The sequence below is a fragment of the Mauremys reevesii genome, linkage group 1 (genome assembly GCF_016161935.1).
Source record: "Mauremys reevesii isolate NIE-2019 linkage group 1, ASM1616193v1, whole genome shotgun sequence".
NCBI lineage: Eukaryota > Metazoa > Chordata > Testudines > Geoemydidae > Mauremys > Mauremys reevesii.
In genome coordinates, this window is record NC_052623.1 from 319794867 (window position 1) to 319812821 (window position 17955).

At 41.4% G+C, this 17955-nt stretch overlaps 1 protein-coding gene and 1 long non-coding RNA gene across 15 annotated transcripts in view; one reads left to right on the forward strand and one right to left on the reverse strand.

The window, feature by feature from the left end:
* The window catches only part of POT1 (protection of telomeres 1), a 177642-nt gene that overhangs the window by 27910 nt on the left and 131777 nt on the right, over positions 1-17955 (reverse strand). For all 14 annotated transcript variants that reach the window (XM_039511181.1, XM_039511113.1, XM_039511109.1 and 11 more), the window contains 2 exons: positions 6338-6501; positions 5452-5540 (listed from right to left, as the gene is read on the reverse strand). In XM_039511181.1, coding sequence (XP_039367115.1) covers positions 5452-5540; positions 6338-6501 — 253 coding nt within the window. The remainder of the gene's footprint in view (positions 1-5451; positions 5541-6337; positions 6502-17955) is intronic.
* LOC120389045 overlaps positions 1-17955 on the forward strand; it is an 85032-nt gene that overhangs the window by 9516 nt on the left and 57561 nt on the right. The window contains exon 2 of the long non-coding RNA XR_005590731.1: positions 884-1008. This is a non-coding gene — a long non-coding RNA (uncharacterized LOC120389045). The remainder of the gene's footprint in view (positions 1-883; positions 1009-17955) is intronic.

Below are 17955 nucleotides of genomic sequence, written 5' to 3' on the forward strand. Positions count from 1 at the left end.
AATGACATATTTTGAAGGAAAAATAGTTGTGTTAATTGAGTATGACATTGCTACTAACTACTTAACATTGTACGATTGCTATTAATTCTGAGTTATAGATAAATGCTGCGTTTTAGTTAATAGGAAAAAAAGTAATCACTTATGAAAACTTGCTACTCTATGTAAAAATTCATTTATATTTGTCTTGATGTCATTTGTAGTTGAGAAATTTCTATTTTTTTAGTTGTGAAAATCTGTCTCCTATCTACATTGTAAGTGGTAATGGCATCCCCTAATCATTCAAAAATCCATCTGCTTTTGATCCCTGACTTACATCTTGTGTTTATTTTATTTTTCATAGATGTTTTGTTTGTCCACTAACTAGACCAAATATGGTCCAATGGCAGACAATTGAGATGAATGATCATATGAATGTGCCACTTAAAGTGTTTTAAACCATGAAAGGTGCTTTACAACAGATTAATACCTGCATCTGACAATGCCTCTTACCATAAGAGGGTCCATTCCATTCTGTTTGGGCAAGACCTGCTTTTCATTATCTCTGTGTCCTTTAGGTTTTGCTCAAACTGTATAGCAGAAGAGACTAACAGTAAAAGGCTTCATCAGGTGCAGGTATCTTTATTCATATATAATAATATTTATCTTAGATTTATGTTTACATGTGTATGTACATGTTAGTACAGCCCTCGTTACTCATCACATTTGAGCTGCACTTTTATTTTCACCCAAACCTTGTTTTCTATATTTGTTAACAAAGAATAGTATTACAGCAAAGATCTCTGCAATTAGATTCCATACACTATAGGATATCTGATACCTTTTACAGACATAGATTTCTGTTAAGCTCAAGGACACTGAAACATGCTTTTATCCTGATCAACAGCTCTGGACATTAACTTCTCCTGCCTGGCAGACTGAGTTCAAGAAATAATGTATTCACTATTCTCATTGTTCCTGACCGCATCAAAAGTTCAGAAGTCTATAACTTCATAATCTGACAGCTAACAGGTAATTTGCTTGGAAACAAACCCAACACCATTTTTCTTAGTCTTGTAGCAATTCTGAGGTTCTGTCTATATGGTGGTCACCACAGTGGAATCTAAGAGCAGTAAGGGTCTCCTAAATAGATGCGGTTCTACAGGATTCAATTCTACACAAAAGAGAATTAATATAAAAGAGATAACTAATGAAAAAAGACAGTTACCTGTTCCGTAACTGGTGTTCTTTGAGCTGTGTTGCTCGTGTCTATTCCACAATAGGTATGTGTGCTCGCCATGTGCACCGGTGCCAGAAGTTTGTCCTTTAGCAGTACCTGTTCTGAGGGAGCACCACTGCGACCCCTGGAGTGGTGCCTCTATATCGTGCTATAAGGGGAGCTGCGCGCTCCCCCCACCCTCAGTTCCTTCTTGCTGGACAACTCCGACAGAGGAGAAGGAGGGCGGGATGTGGAATAGACATGAACAACACATCTCAAAGAACACCAGTTATGGAACAGGTAACTGTCTTTTTCTTCGAGTGATTGCTCATGTGTATTCCACAGTAGGTGATTCCAAGCTGTATGTATTGGAGGTGAGTAGGATTTACGAGTTCCCAGGACGCAGTGCCGCCCTGCTGAACCCGGCGTCATCCCTAGTTCGTGAGACGATCGCATAATACGAAGTAAACCTGTGAGCTGAGGCCCAAGTGGCTGCCCTACAGATGACCAGGATAGGGACATGAGCTATGTAGGCAGCCGATGAGGCCTGAGCCCTCGTTGAGTGCGCCCTGATGAATGGAGGCGGGGGAACCCCTGCCAGATCATAGCACATGTGTATGCACGAGGTAATCCATCTGGAAAGACACTGGGTGGAGATAGGCTGCCCCTTGCCCTGGAATTCTACTGGAACTCTTTCCACTGCCCCCAGGTGTAGTAGTCGCTCCACCTACTGCTCTAGGTTGGGCAGGGGTGAGCTGAACTGCAATGTGTAGCCCCTGGAAATGGTGTTGAGGACCCATTGGTCCAAAGTTATACAGGACCACGCCCTGCAGAAGGCAGACAAACGGTTGCAGAACACAAACTTTATTAATAGGAGGGTCTCCCTGGCAGGGTGGGACTGCCGCTGAGACCGGCACTTCTGGTCTCTTGGCCTCTTGTACGGGGGCTCGTATCTGCTTCTTGCAGATTGAGCCGACGGCTGCGGTTTGGCCTTGTCCTTAGCCGGAGGGACGTAGAGGCCCAAGGTTTGCAGAGTGGTATGGGAATTTTTCATCCTGTGCAGCCTGACATCCGTCTGATCTGCGAACAGAGCCTTCCCATCGAATGGTAGGTCCTCCATGAGGGATTGGGCCTCAGCTGATATCCCGGACAGGAGGAGCCACGATACCCTGTGCATAGATATCGTGGACGTCATCGAACGGGTTGCCATGTCGTCCGCATCTGATGTGCCTGAAGGGCCGCTTTGGTTGCCACCGCCCTCTCATCCACCAGAGCCTTAAAGTCCTTTCTGTCCCGCTCTGGGAGGAGAGGTTTGAACTTTGGCAGGGACTCCCATAGGTTGAAATCATAGTGGCTCAGCAAGGCCTGATGATTGGCCACCCTGAGTTGGAAACTCGCACAGGAATAAAATTTCCTACTGAAGGAGTCCAGTCTTCTGGCATCTTTGTTCTTGGGGGTGGGCACGGGCTGTCCCTGTTGCTCTCGATGGTTTAACAATTCCACCACTAGCGAGTTAGGTGCTGGGCGGGAATAGAGGTACTCATGGTTCTGGGCCGGCATGAAGTACTTCCTCTCAGCCTTCTTGGAGATCGGGGCCAAGGAGGCGGGAGTTTTCCACAAGGTGATGGAGATGTTGGCCACCCCCTGGTGGAGGGATAGCAGCACACGGCCCGGTGCCAAGGAAGACAGTACATTAAAAAGGGAGTTGGACGGGCCCTCCATCTCCTTGGCCTGCAGCTGGAGGTTGGATGCCACCCACTTTAGCAGGTCTTGATGTGCCTTAAAATCCTCCTGCGGGATAGAGGGTGGGGGTATCGTTATGGTGTCCTCCAGCGTCGGTGAGAGAGCCAGCCCGGAGCTGTGGGACTCCATGGGTACTGGGCGATCGACCCCCAGGTCGGAATCTGGGCATGGAGCTGCCAACTCATGGCCTGCCGATCTGCTCCTCGGCTGAGATGGGGAGGCTGAGGGAGCCACGGTGCCCATTGGCACCACTATCCCTGCCACGGGGCTCCTTGCCACTGCCCAAGCTGAGGGCCCGGTGGCGCTGATTGGTCCGGCAGAGCCGCGCAGTCCTGAGGTGGTGGGCTGGGTGCCAAGGCTGAGGTCGCTGTCGAGTGTGGTCCCATAGGAGTGGTAGTGCTTGCTATGCTGTCTTCTGCAGGACCAGGTCCTCAACGTCGAGAACTGGTACCCGTCAGAAGTGCTGCTCTTGTACTCTCCTCGGCGCTGTGAGCTTTGGTGCTTCGGTGCCAGAGAATCACGAGGGGAGCCCCATGTGTAACGTCTGGCAGTGTGGGAGCTTTGACGTCGATTGTGTCGGGACTGGCTACGGAAACTGCGTCACGAGGAGGAGTGTCTCTGGCGCCTGTCTCGGTGCCTGCGCCCACCACCGCGCGGCATGGAGGGACCTCGAGACTCCTGCCTGGGTGGCGAACCGATTAGCCTGGTTGGCGTCAAGGGTGAGCACGAACTGCAAGTTGACCAGCCACTGTGCGTCCAACAAGGCAGGGATCGGTCCTCGGAGCGAGAGCTGTGCCGCGCTGGAGGGGACTGACGAGTACACAGCGGTGGCTTGCTGCGGGACCGAGGGCCCGTCACCGGCGGCGCCCTGGGTACGGGTAGGCTCAGAATGTCCCATGCGGCCTGTAGAGCCTCCGGTGTTGATGGCATCCTGACCGCAGGAGACGCGCATGCGGATGGCGCCAGGCTGCTCCGCTCAGCACGAGTCGGAGGTTTTGGGCCCGGGGGGGAGACCGAGGGCTGCCTGATGTGGGACCAGCCTCTCCCCTTTCCTTCTCTTGGTGCCGCTGTGAGATGGAGCCCTTCCCTTGCTTATTGGAGGGGGAGCGGTGCCGGCTGGTGGAGGGGGCCTTGCTGCGCACCGATGATGTGATGCCAGGCACCGAGTCTGCTCAGCACGCTGGAGTTGAGGCCAGCGCCGATTCCATAAGGAGTGCTCGAAGCCTGATGTCCCTCTCCTTCTTAGTCCACGGCTTCAATGACCTGCAGATCTTGCAGCATTCTCTCACGTGAATTTCACCCAAACAGCGGAGACACTCAGCATGTAGATCACTCCTTGGCATGGAATGGCGACAAGAGTCGTATGACTTGAAACCTGGGGCCCGCGGCATGCCCTGAGCCCACTCTAACAACTGAAACTACTAACTCTAGCAATGGTACCACTAAGGTCAATTAGAAAGGCTGCCGCAGAGCTGGAGCACGAAGTTCCGACCACCTTCACTGGTGGCAAGAAGGAACTGAGGGTGGGGGGAGTGCGCAGCTCCCCTTATACCGCGATATAGAGCACCACTCCAGGGGTCGCAGCAGTGCTCCCCCATTACTGGTACTGCTAAAGGAAAAACTTCCAGCACCAGTGCACATGACGAGCACGCACACCTACTGTGGAATACACATGAGCGATCACTCGAAGAAGGTATATTAAATATAAATCCAATAGCAGCTGCAAACTTTTCCCTCCAATTACAAACTTTTAAAAAAATAAAAAAGTGTGTACTGAATTTCTAAAACCACAGGATCATTCCCTTAAACATCTGTATATTAGCTCATATGGGTCTATTGACTTTTTGATTATTGGGAGATTTATGCAGGTAACATACATACTTCCATTTCGTTCTAACACTCGTGAAGTGCCCAGAAAGGAAAACAGATTCTAGAATCTTAGTTCTTCAAAACAGAGGGAGTGACTATTTTGCTACTATTCCTATGTATCATCATAGGCACAGGGTAGCCTCTTTCTTAGGTAGAGACCTTAATTTTGATATGAGTTTCCTTAAACCAGCATTCTGATTTTCATGAACATGCTTCCTGTTAAGGGCTTATACACAGTGGGGTAATGCGCTATGGGGGTGTGCTTTCTGAAGCACACTAGTTGCACATTAATTGGTGTGTGTACCCTGCTGGTGCGCACTAAATGTTCTCTAGTGTGCTTTAACACAGTGCTGTTTGAAAACAGTGCTACATTAAAGTGAAGTGAAGATCTTACCCTCTGTGTTTAAATTAACTCTTTACCAAGTTGTTTTTAACATTAATTTATTTACATGACAAACATTCATTTGCATGACAAACTTCTGCTGTGAGATAGAAGAATAAGTGAATATTGGTTTCTGGTCTAATAGGTCCATATGTATCTTGTATCTCCCAAATAATTTTTGTTTAAAGAATATTAAATATAACATGACCAGTACTATTTTTATGTAGCAAGAGGGAGTGAATCAATTTCCAATTGGTCTTACATGATAGATTACCAAAAATGCCATCCAATTCCATTGAAGACATGCTCTCCACAGTTTGAGACTCTGTGAGATTCACAGAATCCATGAATCTATAAAGAAAGAACAAAATTTTAAAGATACAAATATATACATTTTCTGTGGTTTTCAATAGATCTTAAAGGTAGCAAAGATGTGAACCTTTTATTCACAGAGTCCAACTAGGATGTTTAGCTACAATAGAAACTCTTGTATGGACATTGAACAGAAAAGAATCCAAGGGCATGTTTATTGAAGATGCAGTAGGGGAGACCCTCTGAATCAATATCCTATATAGCACAAAGAAAGAACTGTGCTGCTGGAAGTGCAGACTTTCTGATGAAATATAAAATTGAGACCTTGAACCTTAGCTATTCGTTGCCTATGAGCCCTAATTCAATAAAGTATTTATTGATGTGCCTTGCCTTAAGCATGGGTTTAAATCCCACTGACTTCAATTAGACCTAAGCACATGCTTTAAGTGAAGCAAATGCTTAATTATTTTGCTGAATTGGCATCTTCATCATTAAAAGACTACATGTCACTTTTTAAAAGAGTATTATGTCTACAACACCTGCTAGCTTGACTAAATCATAACTTGGACCATTATGATTTGTTAATCTAAACTCTTCTTATAGTTTCATTTGGAAAATTTAATCCTCACTTGCCTACCCTCTTTTGAAAACTGTTCTGTGGTATGGTAGAGCCAAACAGCAACCTCATTCCACTCCAGAAGCACTAGGTACTTACATGTAATCAGTCCCTAAAGCACTTACAAATGTAAATAGCTTAATATTTACTGGAACTAAAATTCTAAAATACTGCATTTAAAATGTCCAGACTAGTCTCAAAGATTATTTACAAAACTTACGCTTTTAGTTCTTTGACATCGGGATTATTTTCTGGCAAGACCCTAATTCCTCGACCATAACAGGTGCCACCATGAAGATGAAATTCTACATAGGAAACATCAGGCTGGTTCTCAGCACTGGCTTGTTTTGTATGCAGACTGTAAATTCTCAGAAAGCTTCCAACCTAAACAAACACATGATTTCATAATACAAAATGAATAGAATTATCATGCTTTTCTCCTAGAAAAAGCCTATCAATCCTCAGAATCAACCTCCTTGTTTACTTTTACTCTCAGTGTTAAGCTGGTGTGCAACTGTCCCATCAGTTGAGGAAGACTGGATCTGGCTTCCTGCAAAGTCTATCAATTCTGCTCTCCAAGCAGCCAAAGTTGCTGGTACAAAGCAAACAAGCCCAAGGACTTCCTCCCTGGAAGGACGGAATACATTTTTATAATTGCAATAAGACTCTCCAGAGACAGATCTGTGTTGTAATTTTCATGTACACATGGTTCATTTGACAGCACTCAGTATTTGGCTTCATGTCCACCACAGCACTAGGAGTAAATTAATGCAATAAATTTCACGCCCCACCATATCTTATTGTTCAATGAACAAATAATCTACTTTGGGGCACCAAAGAACCAATACTTTTCATAGTTTGCTACCTTTGTCACTACTTCTAATGCTGCCAGACTTCCTCTCCGCTGGTCAACAGTAGGTACAGTATTCCTTGCCTTGCTTAGAATCAGTTCTGTTATCTCAAAACACATTCCTGCCAAATTACAAAAATAATTTTAAATCTATTTAAAAAGATGACTTCAAAGACAAAGGAGGTCCCAGAGGCTTACTGGTGTTTCACATATTTTCAGAATGATTATTTTTTATTATAACAAAAATAAATGGTAGTTTTTTCATAAGGTAGGCAAATTTGGGGGGGGGGTATTAACTATGTTGCTCATTTTCCTTTGACTTATTTTAATGATTTAGGAATATAATTTACTGTTTTCCAAATCCTCGTTGAAAAACATCAGCCAGGATTCAGTTACGCAGCCTTCTTTTAAGTTGCAAATATTTAATAATCTGGATTTATATTTGTTCTAAGTACCTTTGAAACTTGACTCATATATGTAAACTACAGAAGACTCTAAATTCACACTGGATTAACCTCAATATTGCAGGGGTCACAATTAAAAAGTTCTGTTTTGACTGCCTGGTTTAAACACAGAATCACCCACACTGGCAGAAATTTCTGAAGTGCACTCATAGCACTTATTGGGCCAGATTCCCAGCAGGTGTAGACTGGAAAAACTCCATTGAAGCCAATGGATTTATGCAGATTAATATTAACTAATGGTGTGGCCCATTATTTTTATAGCCACATCTGTTTTGCATCACAGTTTACAGTGGGTGCAGTCACAGTTCAGGAGACATTCTTTGCTACTTACACACCTAGATAATTATTTTTTTAAAATAAAAATGTATAAATAAGTGTTTTGCATTTGTTCACTTACATGATAAATATTTAAATTTGAGGGAGCAAGAGGGAAGGGACTGGAGATAATGGCCTGCACCTTTAAACATCAATGGGAGATTTGCAATTGTCTAAGCACAGAACCAGTCCCAAGACAGAGAGGGACTAACTGAAACTAATGAGTCTTGAAGACAGATTTAAGAATCTACAAGGTGCAAAGTGTCTGGGTGTGCATTCCTGGCATATGGAGAATGGTGATAGAAGGCAAAAAGTTGCTTCTGAGAGGAGGATATCAATAAAGCATTGAAATGTGATGAGTTGGCAGAACAAAGGTTGTAGGTGGAGAAAAGGAAATGTAGTCAGGAGCCACAATGTACAGAACTTTGCAGAGGAAGTTAAAGAGTTTGAGCTTGATGCAGATGAAGACCAGAAGTCAGTGCAAGTTTTCAAGAGAGCAATACATATGCACACAGTTAAGTGGAACAGTGAATAAAGAAGATGATTTTTCCAGTAGCATGATGAGTAAACTGACTGGCACACTGTGAAGGCTGAAAGAAAAGCTATTCAAATCTTAAAAAAAAAAAAAGTACTTATTTTATTTCCAAACCACCATCTACTACCTCCCACTACTCAGGATACTGATGATTGAGAAACACCATACAATTATTGTAATAAAAATCACACTCTTCAAATTAAATTGGGTCAACCAGAGCAGACTTAGATATAAAAAGAGCCATACTGGGTCAGACCAATGGTCCATCTAGCCCAGTATTCTGTCTTCCGACAGTGGTCAATTCCAGGTGCTTCAGAGGGAATAAACAGAACAGGGAAATCATCAAATGGTCCATTCCATGTTACCCAATCCCAGCTTCTATCAAACAGAGGCTAGGGATATTTCAGAGCATGGATCTGCATCTCTGACCATCCTATTGAGGGACTATCCACCAGGAACTTATCTAGTTTGGGGTTTTTTGAACCCTTCGCAACATCCTCTGGCAAAGAGTTCCACAGGTTGACTGTGTGTTGTGTGAAGAAATACTGCCTTTTGTTTGTTTTAAACCTGCTGCCCATTACTTTCATTTGGTGACCCCTAGTTCTTGTGTTATGAGAAGTAAATAACACTTCCTTATTTACTTTCCCCACACCAGTCATGATTTTATCGACCTCAATCATATCCCCTCCTTAGTTGTCTCTTTTCCAAGCTGAAAAGTCTATCCTCATATGGAAGCTGTTCCATACCTCTAAACATTTTTGTTGCCCTTTTCTGAACCTTTTCCAATTCCAATATATCTTTTTTGAGATGGAGGAACCACATCTGCACGCAGTATTCAACATGTAGGCATACCATGGATTTATATAGAGGCAATATGATATTTTCTGTCTTATTATCTATCCCTTTCTTAATGATTCCCAACATTTTGTTAGCTGTTTTTGACTGCTGCTGCACATTGAGTGGATGTTTTCAGAGAATTATCCACAATAACTCCAAGATCTCTTTCTTGAGTGGTAACAGTTAATTTAGACCCTATCATTTTATACGTATAGTGGGGATTACGTTTTCCTATGTGCATTATTTTGCATTTTTCAACATTGAATTTCATCTGCCATTTTGCTGCCCCGTCACCCAGTTTTGTGAGATTCCTTTGTCTCTTTGGAGCTTTTGATTACGATATCCTAATGGTCTGAAATGCACTGATTACATTCAATTAATTCTCTGACTAGAGATTCTATAGTCTTCTGAGTTTCCTGTGAGGCTAACCACTTGTTTTTCCATCTTGGTCACTTGAGATTTGAACATTAGCTGTCATTACTGACCGGTATTATCAACAACTTACTAAGCAAATGGTAAAGTGCCAACTATCTTTAAATTCTGGGATCATTCCTTTTAAAAAGGAACCAAGTCTGGACAATGAAGAGCTTGATTATACTGTTTACTCTCAAACCTCCCGTTTTGGGGATGGTGTTTGGTACATCAGTGCTTATTCAGTTCCAGGTGCATTTTTTTTTCATAGACTCTAGGACTGGAAGGGACCTCGAGAAGTCATCGAGTCCAGTCCCCTGCCCTCATGGCAGGACCATTTGGACACCAATGACATAGCAGGTAGATTCCAATCTCCCTGTTGGTTTTCCTTAGAGTTGAGACTGTTCTAATCAGAGTCTTAAATTATCTGCTGGATTTAAAATAAACAGCTGACTGTTGTGTTTATGTTGGATCTCTCAGTAGTCTTTTTATAGGCCAGACCAGTCACTAAATTACATTGTTACCCTTCATTCCTGGAATGTGTCTTGAAGTAAATCAATGATAATGGGCAAATGTGTTTCATCAATGAATTGGAAGTGTGGGTCTTTCAAACTTCTATACTAACCGTTTGGCTTAGACTTTCTACCACTGTGTCGGAAGTCAGCAACAGACTGCACTTTTGCTAGGGAGGTGCTATGGGGGTCAGGTGCCTACTACCACCACCATGTGTTTGTTCCAAGGAGCCTTTATAACTATTCTGAGGGAAAATGGGCCCTTTTCGCACAGAAATGGTCTGTAGAGGACTGCTCCAGGTACCAGATACTCTGATCTATATTATTTGACTACTGGACGAGTTAATCAAAATCACTAAAGAAACATAAGGAGTTTCTACTGGAACTTAACTGTCTCTGATTGTACAAGATGGGAGTGTAATCGGGGTACAGTTGTGTAAAAAATAATAGCAGTACAAGGAATGTTAATATCAATGGTTGTGAAACCCTCATTTCTATATTATTTTATCTTCATGGCCCCCACTTTTCTATTGTTAATCTCTCTGGTTCTTTAATTGTTTCTGTCTGCTGTATAATCAATTTTGCTAAGGTGTAAGTTAATTAGGGTAGTGGGATATAATTGGTTAGAGAATTATGTTACAATATGTTTGGATTGGTTGGTTACATTTTCAGTAAAATAATTGATTAAGGTATAGCTGAGAATATTACTATACAAACAGGTCAAATAGGAAGTGGCAGGAAGGGAAATTGGAATCATGCTTGCTAAGGGGGGGGAATAGGAACAGGGACACAGGCAAGGCTCTGCAGTATCAGAGCTGGGAAGGGGGACTTGGGGTTAACGCTCTGTGGCATCAGAGCTGGGAAGGGGGACACGGGGTAAATGCTCTGCGGCATCAGTGCTGGGAATGGAACACTGGGGAACAGACTATAGGTATATAGAGATAAGTCCGACTGGTGTGAAGGGCTTCAGAATATGCTTGCTTGCAAACTAACCCCAATAAACAGCGCATTGCCTGCATTTAGGACTTCTGTTCGCTTGCTGCTTGCTGTCTGCATGACAAGAACCAGGGAAGTGGGAGGGTGAAGGAAAAGCCCTCTAACAGTGTTTAGAAAGATAAATGCTTGTATTTGTTTTTCCCCAGCTTTCCAAGTACTGGTATAGTGGGATGACTGCACGAGCCTCCAATTTATCCATATGGAGCAGCTCAGTAGAAGCTAAACACATGAATCCAGCCAGAGAGAAGTGGGAAAATGTCACTGACTTAAGCAAATTGGCAACCTGGAGATTTTGCTGTTTCAGTTCCGTTTTCCCCAGACTTAGTTTAAGCATAAATCTTTTTACAGGTTAATTCTTAGCAAAGTAGGAATAAGTGTGAAATGAACAGCCTAAACTTCAATGAGAAATCATCTAGTGGATAAGGCTAAGCCCCTAAAAATATGGGGATAATTTCCATCTGATACATTTATAGTCATTTGGGCTTGGTCACCCAATAATCTAATTTGTTTTTTTTTTAAATCACTATCCTGGATTTAATACATTTGTGATATATCGTGTGTGTGTGTGTGTGTGTGTGTGTGTGTGTGTAAAAGCAATGAACAATATTTTTTACTTTTTTTTTTGGCCTGCTGAGTAGGTGCAGAGGAAAGTCTGAGATATGTGATGACTGAGTGATTAATCTTGTTGAGTTAGGGATAAGTAGGCAGCAGAGACAGCTTTGGCTGGTGCCAATTGCTCTTTTCTTGGAATCAGCCTAAACACCAGGCCACTAGAATACTGGGATGAGATGAAAAAAGAAAAAACAGTTTAGTACACAGAATCTGATTCTTCCAAAGAAAACAGAACTCTACTTGAGAGAGAGGAAAGGCCAGGTTCCCTTTCTCTGAACTTCTTTTGTTTTCCTTTTCCTTCTTGACCTGAGCCCCAATATGCCGAAGTATTTAAGCATGAAAGTGGGTCCCTTGCAACCAATGGAACTATTCACATGCATAATTTTGTTCACATTCTAGGAGCTTTGCTGTTGTTGTAGGAACTTCCCCGTTTCCACCTAACAAAGTTAATAAAATACAGTTTAATACATACTTATTAATTACCTTCCCTAATATTACTTTCTCCCACCACACATGAACAATTGCTTTAATTGCTGGTACAATGGTATCAAGAATAAAGGGAAGCTGGTGCATACAATTATGAACATGAAAGGAGCTGGTTCATGAAATAATCTCCCTATTAAGATGTAGTCCGTGCTGTGAAAGCATTTGTAAGCCCCATGACCTACAAAATCATCAACCCCACCATTAACTCAAACTAAAAACAGGATAAGAATAATCCAAGAGTAATTAGGATTAATCCTGCAGTGAGACCATAGGAAGCCAGAAAGAAGCCAATTAGAAACAGCTGATAAACTGTCAAATTAGGAAAGGTACAAGGTCAAAGAAAAATATGAGTAATTTTGAAAGAATACATCTTACTTGTATGGAATTATTTGCATCAGACTTAGAGTGAAGTATGAGAAGTCTCAAAAGTTGATACACACAAAACATAAGTATCAGAGGGGTAGTCGAGTTAGTCTGGATCTGTAAAAACAGCAAAGAGTCCTGTCCAAAACGTCTGTTAGTCTATAAGGTGCCACAGGACTCTTTGCTGCTTTTACAAAACATAAGGATGCTGTTGCATAGCCTTGTAGTGCTATACAGATAGCAACTTAAAAAACAAAACAAACCCCTAAACTCAAGGGAAAAAATGACTACTTACCTTACTACAGTACTATAAATTGTTGTTCTTCAAAATGTGGGTGCATGCATATATTCCACTTGGATGTGCGCATGCCCTGTGCACCAAAGCCAGAGAAGGTAGCCTAGCAGTACTCAGAGGGGTGGCAGTCATATCCACTGGCCCCTCATCTCCTCCCCAAGGAATATATGGTGCCGACCCCTCTCAGTTCCTTTGCACTGAAAGTCAAGGATTGAGACTCTGATGCAGAGGGGACAAAAGGTGGAGTATGGAATACATATCTGTACCCAAATTTAAAAGAACAGATACAGTACAGGTAAGTACCAGTCTTTTCTTTGAGTGGTTGCAGACCTGCATTCCACTCAGGTGAGTCACAAGCAGTATCAGAAGGAGGTGGGGCTCTGAGTCTACTTAAAGAGCATCTGAAAGACTGCCTTTCCAAAATTCACATCTGATCTGGATGCAGTTGTAATAGCATAATGCTTGGTAAAAGTATGTATGGAAGACCAAGTAGCAGCCCTGCAAATGTCTAATATCAAAACATCACTGAGAAACGTGATCTATGGGACATTATCAAATGGCCCCTTGCCTCTGTGGAAGTTAAGTCTGAGCTATCCCACAAGCCATTGTAATACAGGCTGTTATCCATCTGAAAATCGTCTGTGCGGAGACCGTTTGACCTTTCTGTAATCCACCAATGAAACAGAAAGAAGAAGAAGAAGTGATGAAAAATTGGCTTAGTTCTTTCCAAGTAAAATTCTAAGCATCATCTCACATCCAAGGAATGAAGATGCTGTTCATCAACATCTGAATGAGGTTTGGGAAAAAAAACAGATAAGCAAATTGTCTGGTTAAGATGAAATTGTGACAAAAACTTTAGATGAGGTCTCAAGGCCACTTTGTCCTTGAAAAACTGGGTATACAGAAGGTCCGCCATTAGGACCTGAAGCTCACTAACTCTTCTCATGGAAGTTATGGCAACAAGACACACTGCCTTTTGGCATAGGAGAGATAGAAAACAAGTTGCCATGGGGGGACCCATGAGAGCTGCCAACACAATGTTAAGGTTCCACAGAGGAATCACTTTGATGAGTGATCCCTTTCAGAAATCCAACTACCATGGAGTTTGAGTAAACTGATTTACTTGAACTGGAGGATAAAATGCCGAAATCACCACTAAGTAGACTTTCAATGAACTGACTGACAGGCCAGAGGACTGAAGGGATAATAAGTACTCCAAAATGTCCTGAATGCAGGCCTGTTCAGTTGAACTCCCCAGGCCAGGAACCAAGTTGAAAAACAATTTCACTTAACTAAATACGTAACCCTAGTAGAGGGCTTTCTACTATTAAGGAGAAACTGTCAAATGCAGAACAGCACGCTTTCTCCTTATCTAGCCATGCGATATCCATGCAGTGAGGTGCAGACTGCAGAGCTGGATGCAAAATCTGAGTCAGTAGAGCAGTACAACAAGGAAGAGGAATGGAGTGGATGAACAGAGAGACTGAGGAAGTCAGAAAACCAGCACTGTCTCAGCCAAGCTAGTGTAATGAGAATCAGTCTGGCATGATCCATCTTCAGCTTGAGGATGACCTGAGGAGTGATTGGGATCAGGGAGGAAAGCATACATCAAGGCCGATCCACAATTCAGATGAAATGTGTCAGTCAGGGAACCTGGACTGAGACCTGCATGAGAGAAAAAAAGTGACGGCCCTTCTTATTGTCCTCCATTGCAAGCAGGTCTATAGTAGGAGTGCCCCATTGTCTAAAGATGGACTTCAGCACACTGATCTTTAGAGACCACTCATTATTTAGGGAGAAGTTCCTGATTAGATGATTGGCCAAGTAATTCTGGGCCCCTGGTAAATAAATGGCTATGGGAATGATGTTCTCTTCAATGTTCTCTCCACAATTTTATCACCTTCTGACAATGCTGACTGGAGTGAGCTCCCCCTTGCTTGTTCACATAATACATCACGGTGGTGTTGTCAGTGAGTATGTGAATTGCCACACCCTTGATTAGTGCTCAAAATACCTTGCATGCATTGTAAATGGCCTGAAGTTGATATGAAAAGATGCTTCCTGCTCCATCCACAAACCTTGTACCTTCAGTTCCCCCAGATGTACTCCCCAATTTATTGTGTAAGCATCAGTATTTATGGTCTTGTTTGGGGAGAGGAGGTGGGGAGATGAGCAAAGGGAACACCCTGGCATACATTACTCTGAACTGTCCACCACTGGAAAGAATGAGGAACTGCCAGAGGCACTTGAACAAGCCCATTCAATGCCTGACAATTTCGGCGATAGTCCAACTTCAACAACTCTTGAAGGGAACAAAGGAGCAATCTTGCATTCTGGACTATGTAAGTGCATGTGATCATAAAACTTGTCCCCCTCACTGATCAATCGTCCAGGTATGGGAAAACATGAATTCCTCTTTTTTCTGATTTTTAGCCTGGAGTTTTAGTCTGAATCATACATAAATGAAAGACCCTTGCATATAAGGGATTTTTTTTGGCAACTCCCACCTTTTCATGTTCTCTGTATGTACATATACCTCCTCACTATATGTTCCATTCTATGTGTCCGATGAAGTGGGCTGCAGCCCATGAAAGCTTATGCTCAAATAAATTTGTTAGTCTCTAAGGTGCCACAAGTACTCCTGTTCTTTTTGCGGATACAGACTAACATGGCTGCTACTCTGAAACCTTTTTTGGAGTTGAATCTTTATAAAATATACAAGAGAAGCCATCTTATAAAATTTGCCTGATAGCAAAAATTTCTGAGCTGGATAAATTTTTAATAGTTAAGTGCTATATTTCTCCTCATATCAAATGATCCAAAGGAATAAATCTAACTGTATGATTAGCTCTGAGCAGCTTTTTTTAATGACTAAAGGTGAGATTCTACTAAGATTTGAGGCAGTTAAACGTGAATTTTGGATCTGATTTTTTTTTTAAATTTGTAACTACAATTAGAGAGCCAAATGAGTAACTTATAAAGCTATTTTTGCTCCAACTGGCTCTATGGAGCTCAAAATAGTGTATCATGGAACTGGATATTTACCATCATTATTCTTTCCACCCAAGCAAAAGAGAAGTGAAACTGCTGGATTAAAAGTCAGACAGGAGTTTGCAAGCTAGCAATACTCAAAGTCATCATAATACATTAAGAATGGATGTTGTGTTGTACTTCAAACAAAGTCAAATCGAACTACATATTGTACTATATTAATGAATGATGAAATGAACCTCTCCAGTTTTTTAATCGCTACAAGGGACTGCTTCTCCCCATATTTATATTTTGATCACATCCACATACATGTCTTTTCATTCTGAGTAATATTATTAATTTGTTTTAGACATTTGATAACTGCTTACAACTAAAGTGATATAATCAGCAGCGTCATATATTAAAACAGTTGTACAGGTTATGAATATCAACACAGCATAACAGCTGATTATACACTATATAAGAAAGTGTAATATATATAAATTCCTTTGGGAGGCAGCATTGCATATTGTTAGCACCACGTTAAGCAAGAAGCTTTGAACATGCTAAATAATATCACCTCCCAATTCAGAGAATGCTTGTAGAAAAAGCATATGACACTTCTTTATATTTTAGCTGGTGCTAAGATATAATCCACTGGGAAAAAAATATTAAAAAGAACACTGACACTATCAGTCTTCATAACTGACATCTTCAATTATAGATGTCAATGACTAGAGACAAGAAACAGCTCTCCTTACTTGAACTAGAACAATCCTCTTAATTAACTACAACTGGCACCTGTATGACAAGTATATTTAAAAAAAAATGTTAAAGAAACATCAAAATGGAAATCAACAACAAAACATTCCAGATAGCATTCAAGAACATACCAGAAGTAGGTACCAATATAATTCATAGATGATGATTCTAAAAACAACAGATGATAAAAGAAAATGTTACAAATAAAATATATGATAAATAACAATTTTACGTAAGATATTTAAGGCAAGTAAAAGCTAAAGCAACTTTTCAGCAAACCAAGTTCTCCACTCTATTTTAAACCACACAGGACAATGCCTATGTTTGTTAAAAAGAATGCACAATATTTTAAAGAACATTTAGAGTGGCAGTCATTAAAAAGCCAATACTGGCCAATAATTAGTGAACACTGGTATCTGATATGATCAGTTTCCAATTAACTTTGGAGATCTCTATGGTACCAGTAAGCAAATATTAACTTTTTAATCTACTTGCAAAACTCAAAATGATTTCTGTTTAACATATATTGCTGACCATTCTGTCATATCCAGATTCTACATCGTAAAATGAGTTAAATTGTGCCCAGTCCTTCACAAGTGAGATGTAGAACACTCTCTCTCTCTCTCTCACACACACACACACACAGAGAAGTCTGGGTGGGGAAGGACCATGGCCCTGCCTGACTGTCTACCTCTGTGGATGTAGCTCCTTTCTGCATGTGTTCAGAAGGTGCACTGGTTTTTTTATATTCCAAGAGATAATGTGCTTGCTGGTACAAATAATACTGGAGCACCTGCTGGGACAATGTACATTTACATCTCTCCCAATGCAGCAATGCTGAAGAGCTACATAAAATAAAGCCTATTTATCAGTAGCAATTACCGTGTAGTCATAGTCTACTAATCTTTAGTTTTCTCAACAGAAAACCCTATTCAGAATCTTACTGAAAAAAAGATGTATATAATATACTCAGATCTTTAGTTCTCTCTGGCATACACTGAAAGACAATATAGTTGTTTTTACAAACTCTTGCAGGGAATTAGCATGAATATATTCTGACACCATACTTCATGATTTGTTATAAATTGACTATAATGCACTACTCAATTTCTCTATTATGAGCTTTTCTTGCTCCTTGTCAGAATGCTCTCAAATACATATAATTTAAAATAAAATAATTTTTTTTTTCATACAGTCTTTGCTATTGACCTCTTGATAACAAGTCTGCGTAAAGTAGGTTATTTTTACATTAAAACATCATTATTCAAAGCTACTGCTGTTATTCCAAATGGTACATGATGATACTGGAAAGTGTAACCTACCATTTTAACAGCAATTCACATGACAAGGGAAATTCACATTCCCAAGGGAAACAGTGGAGGCAAAGGACCTCCATGACTTTAAGATTAAGCTGGATAAGTTTATGGGGG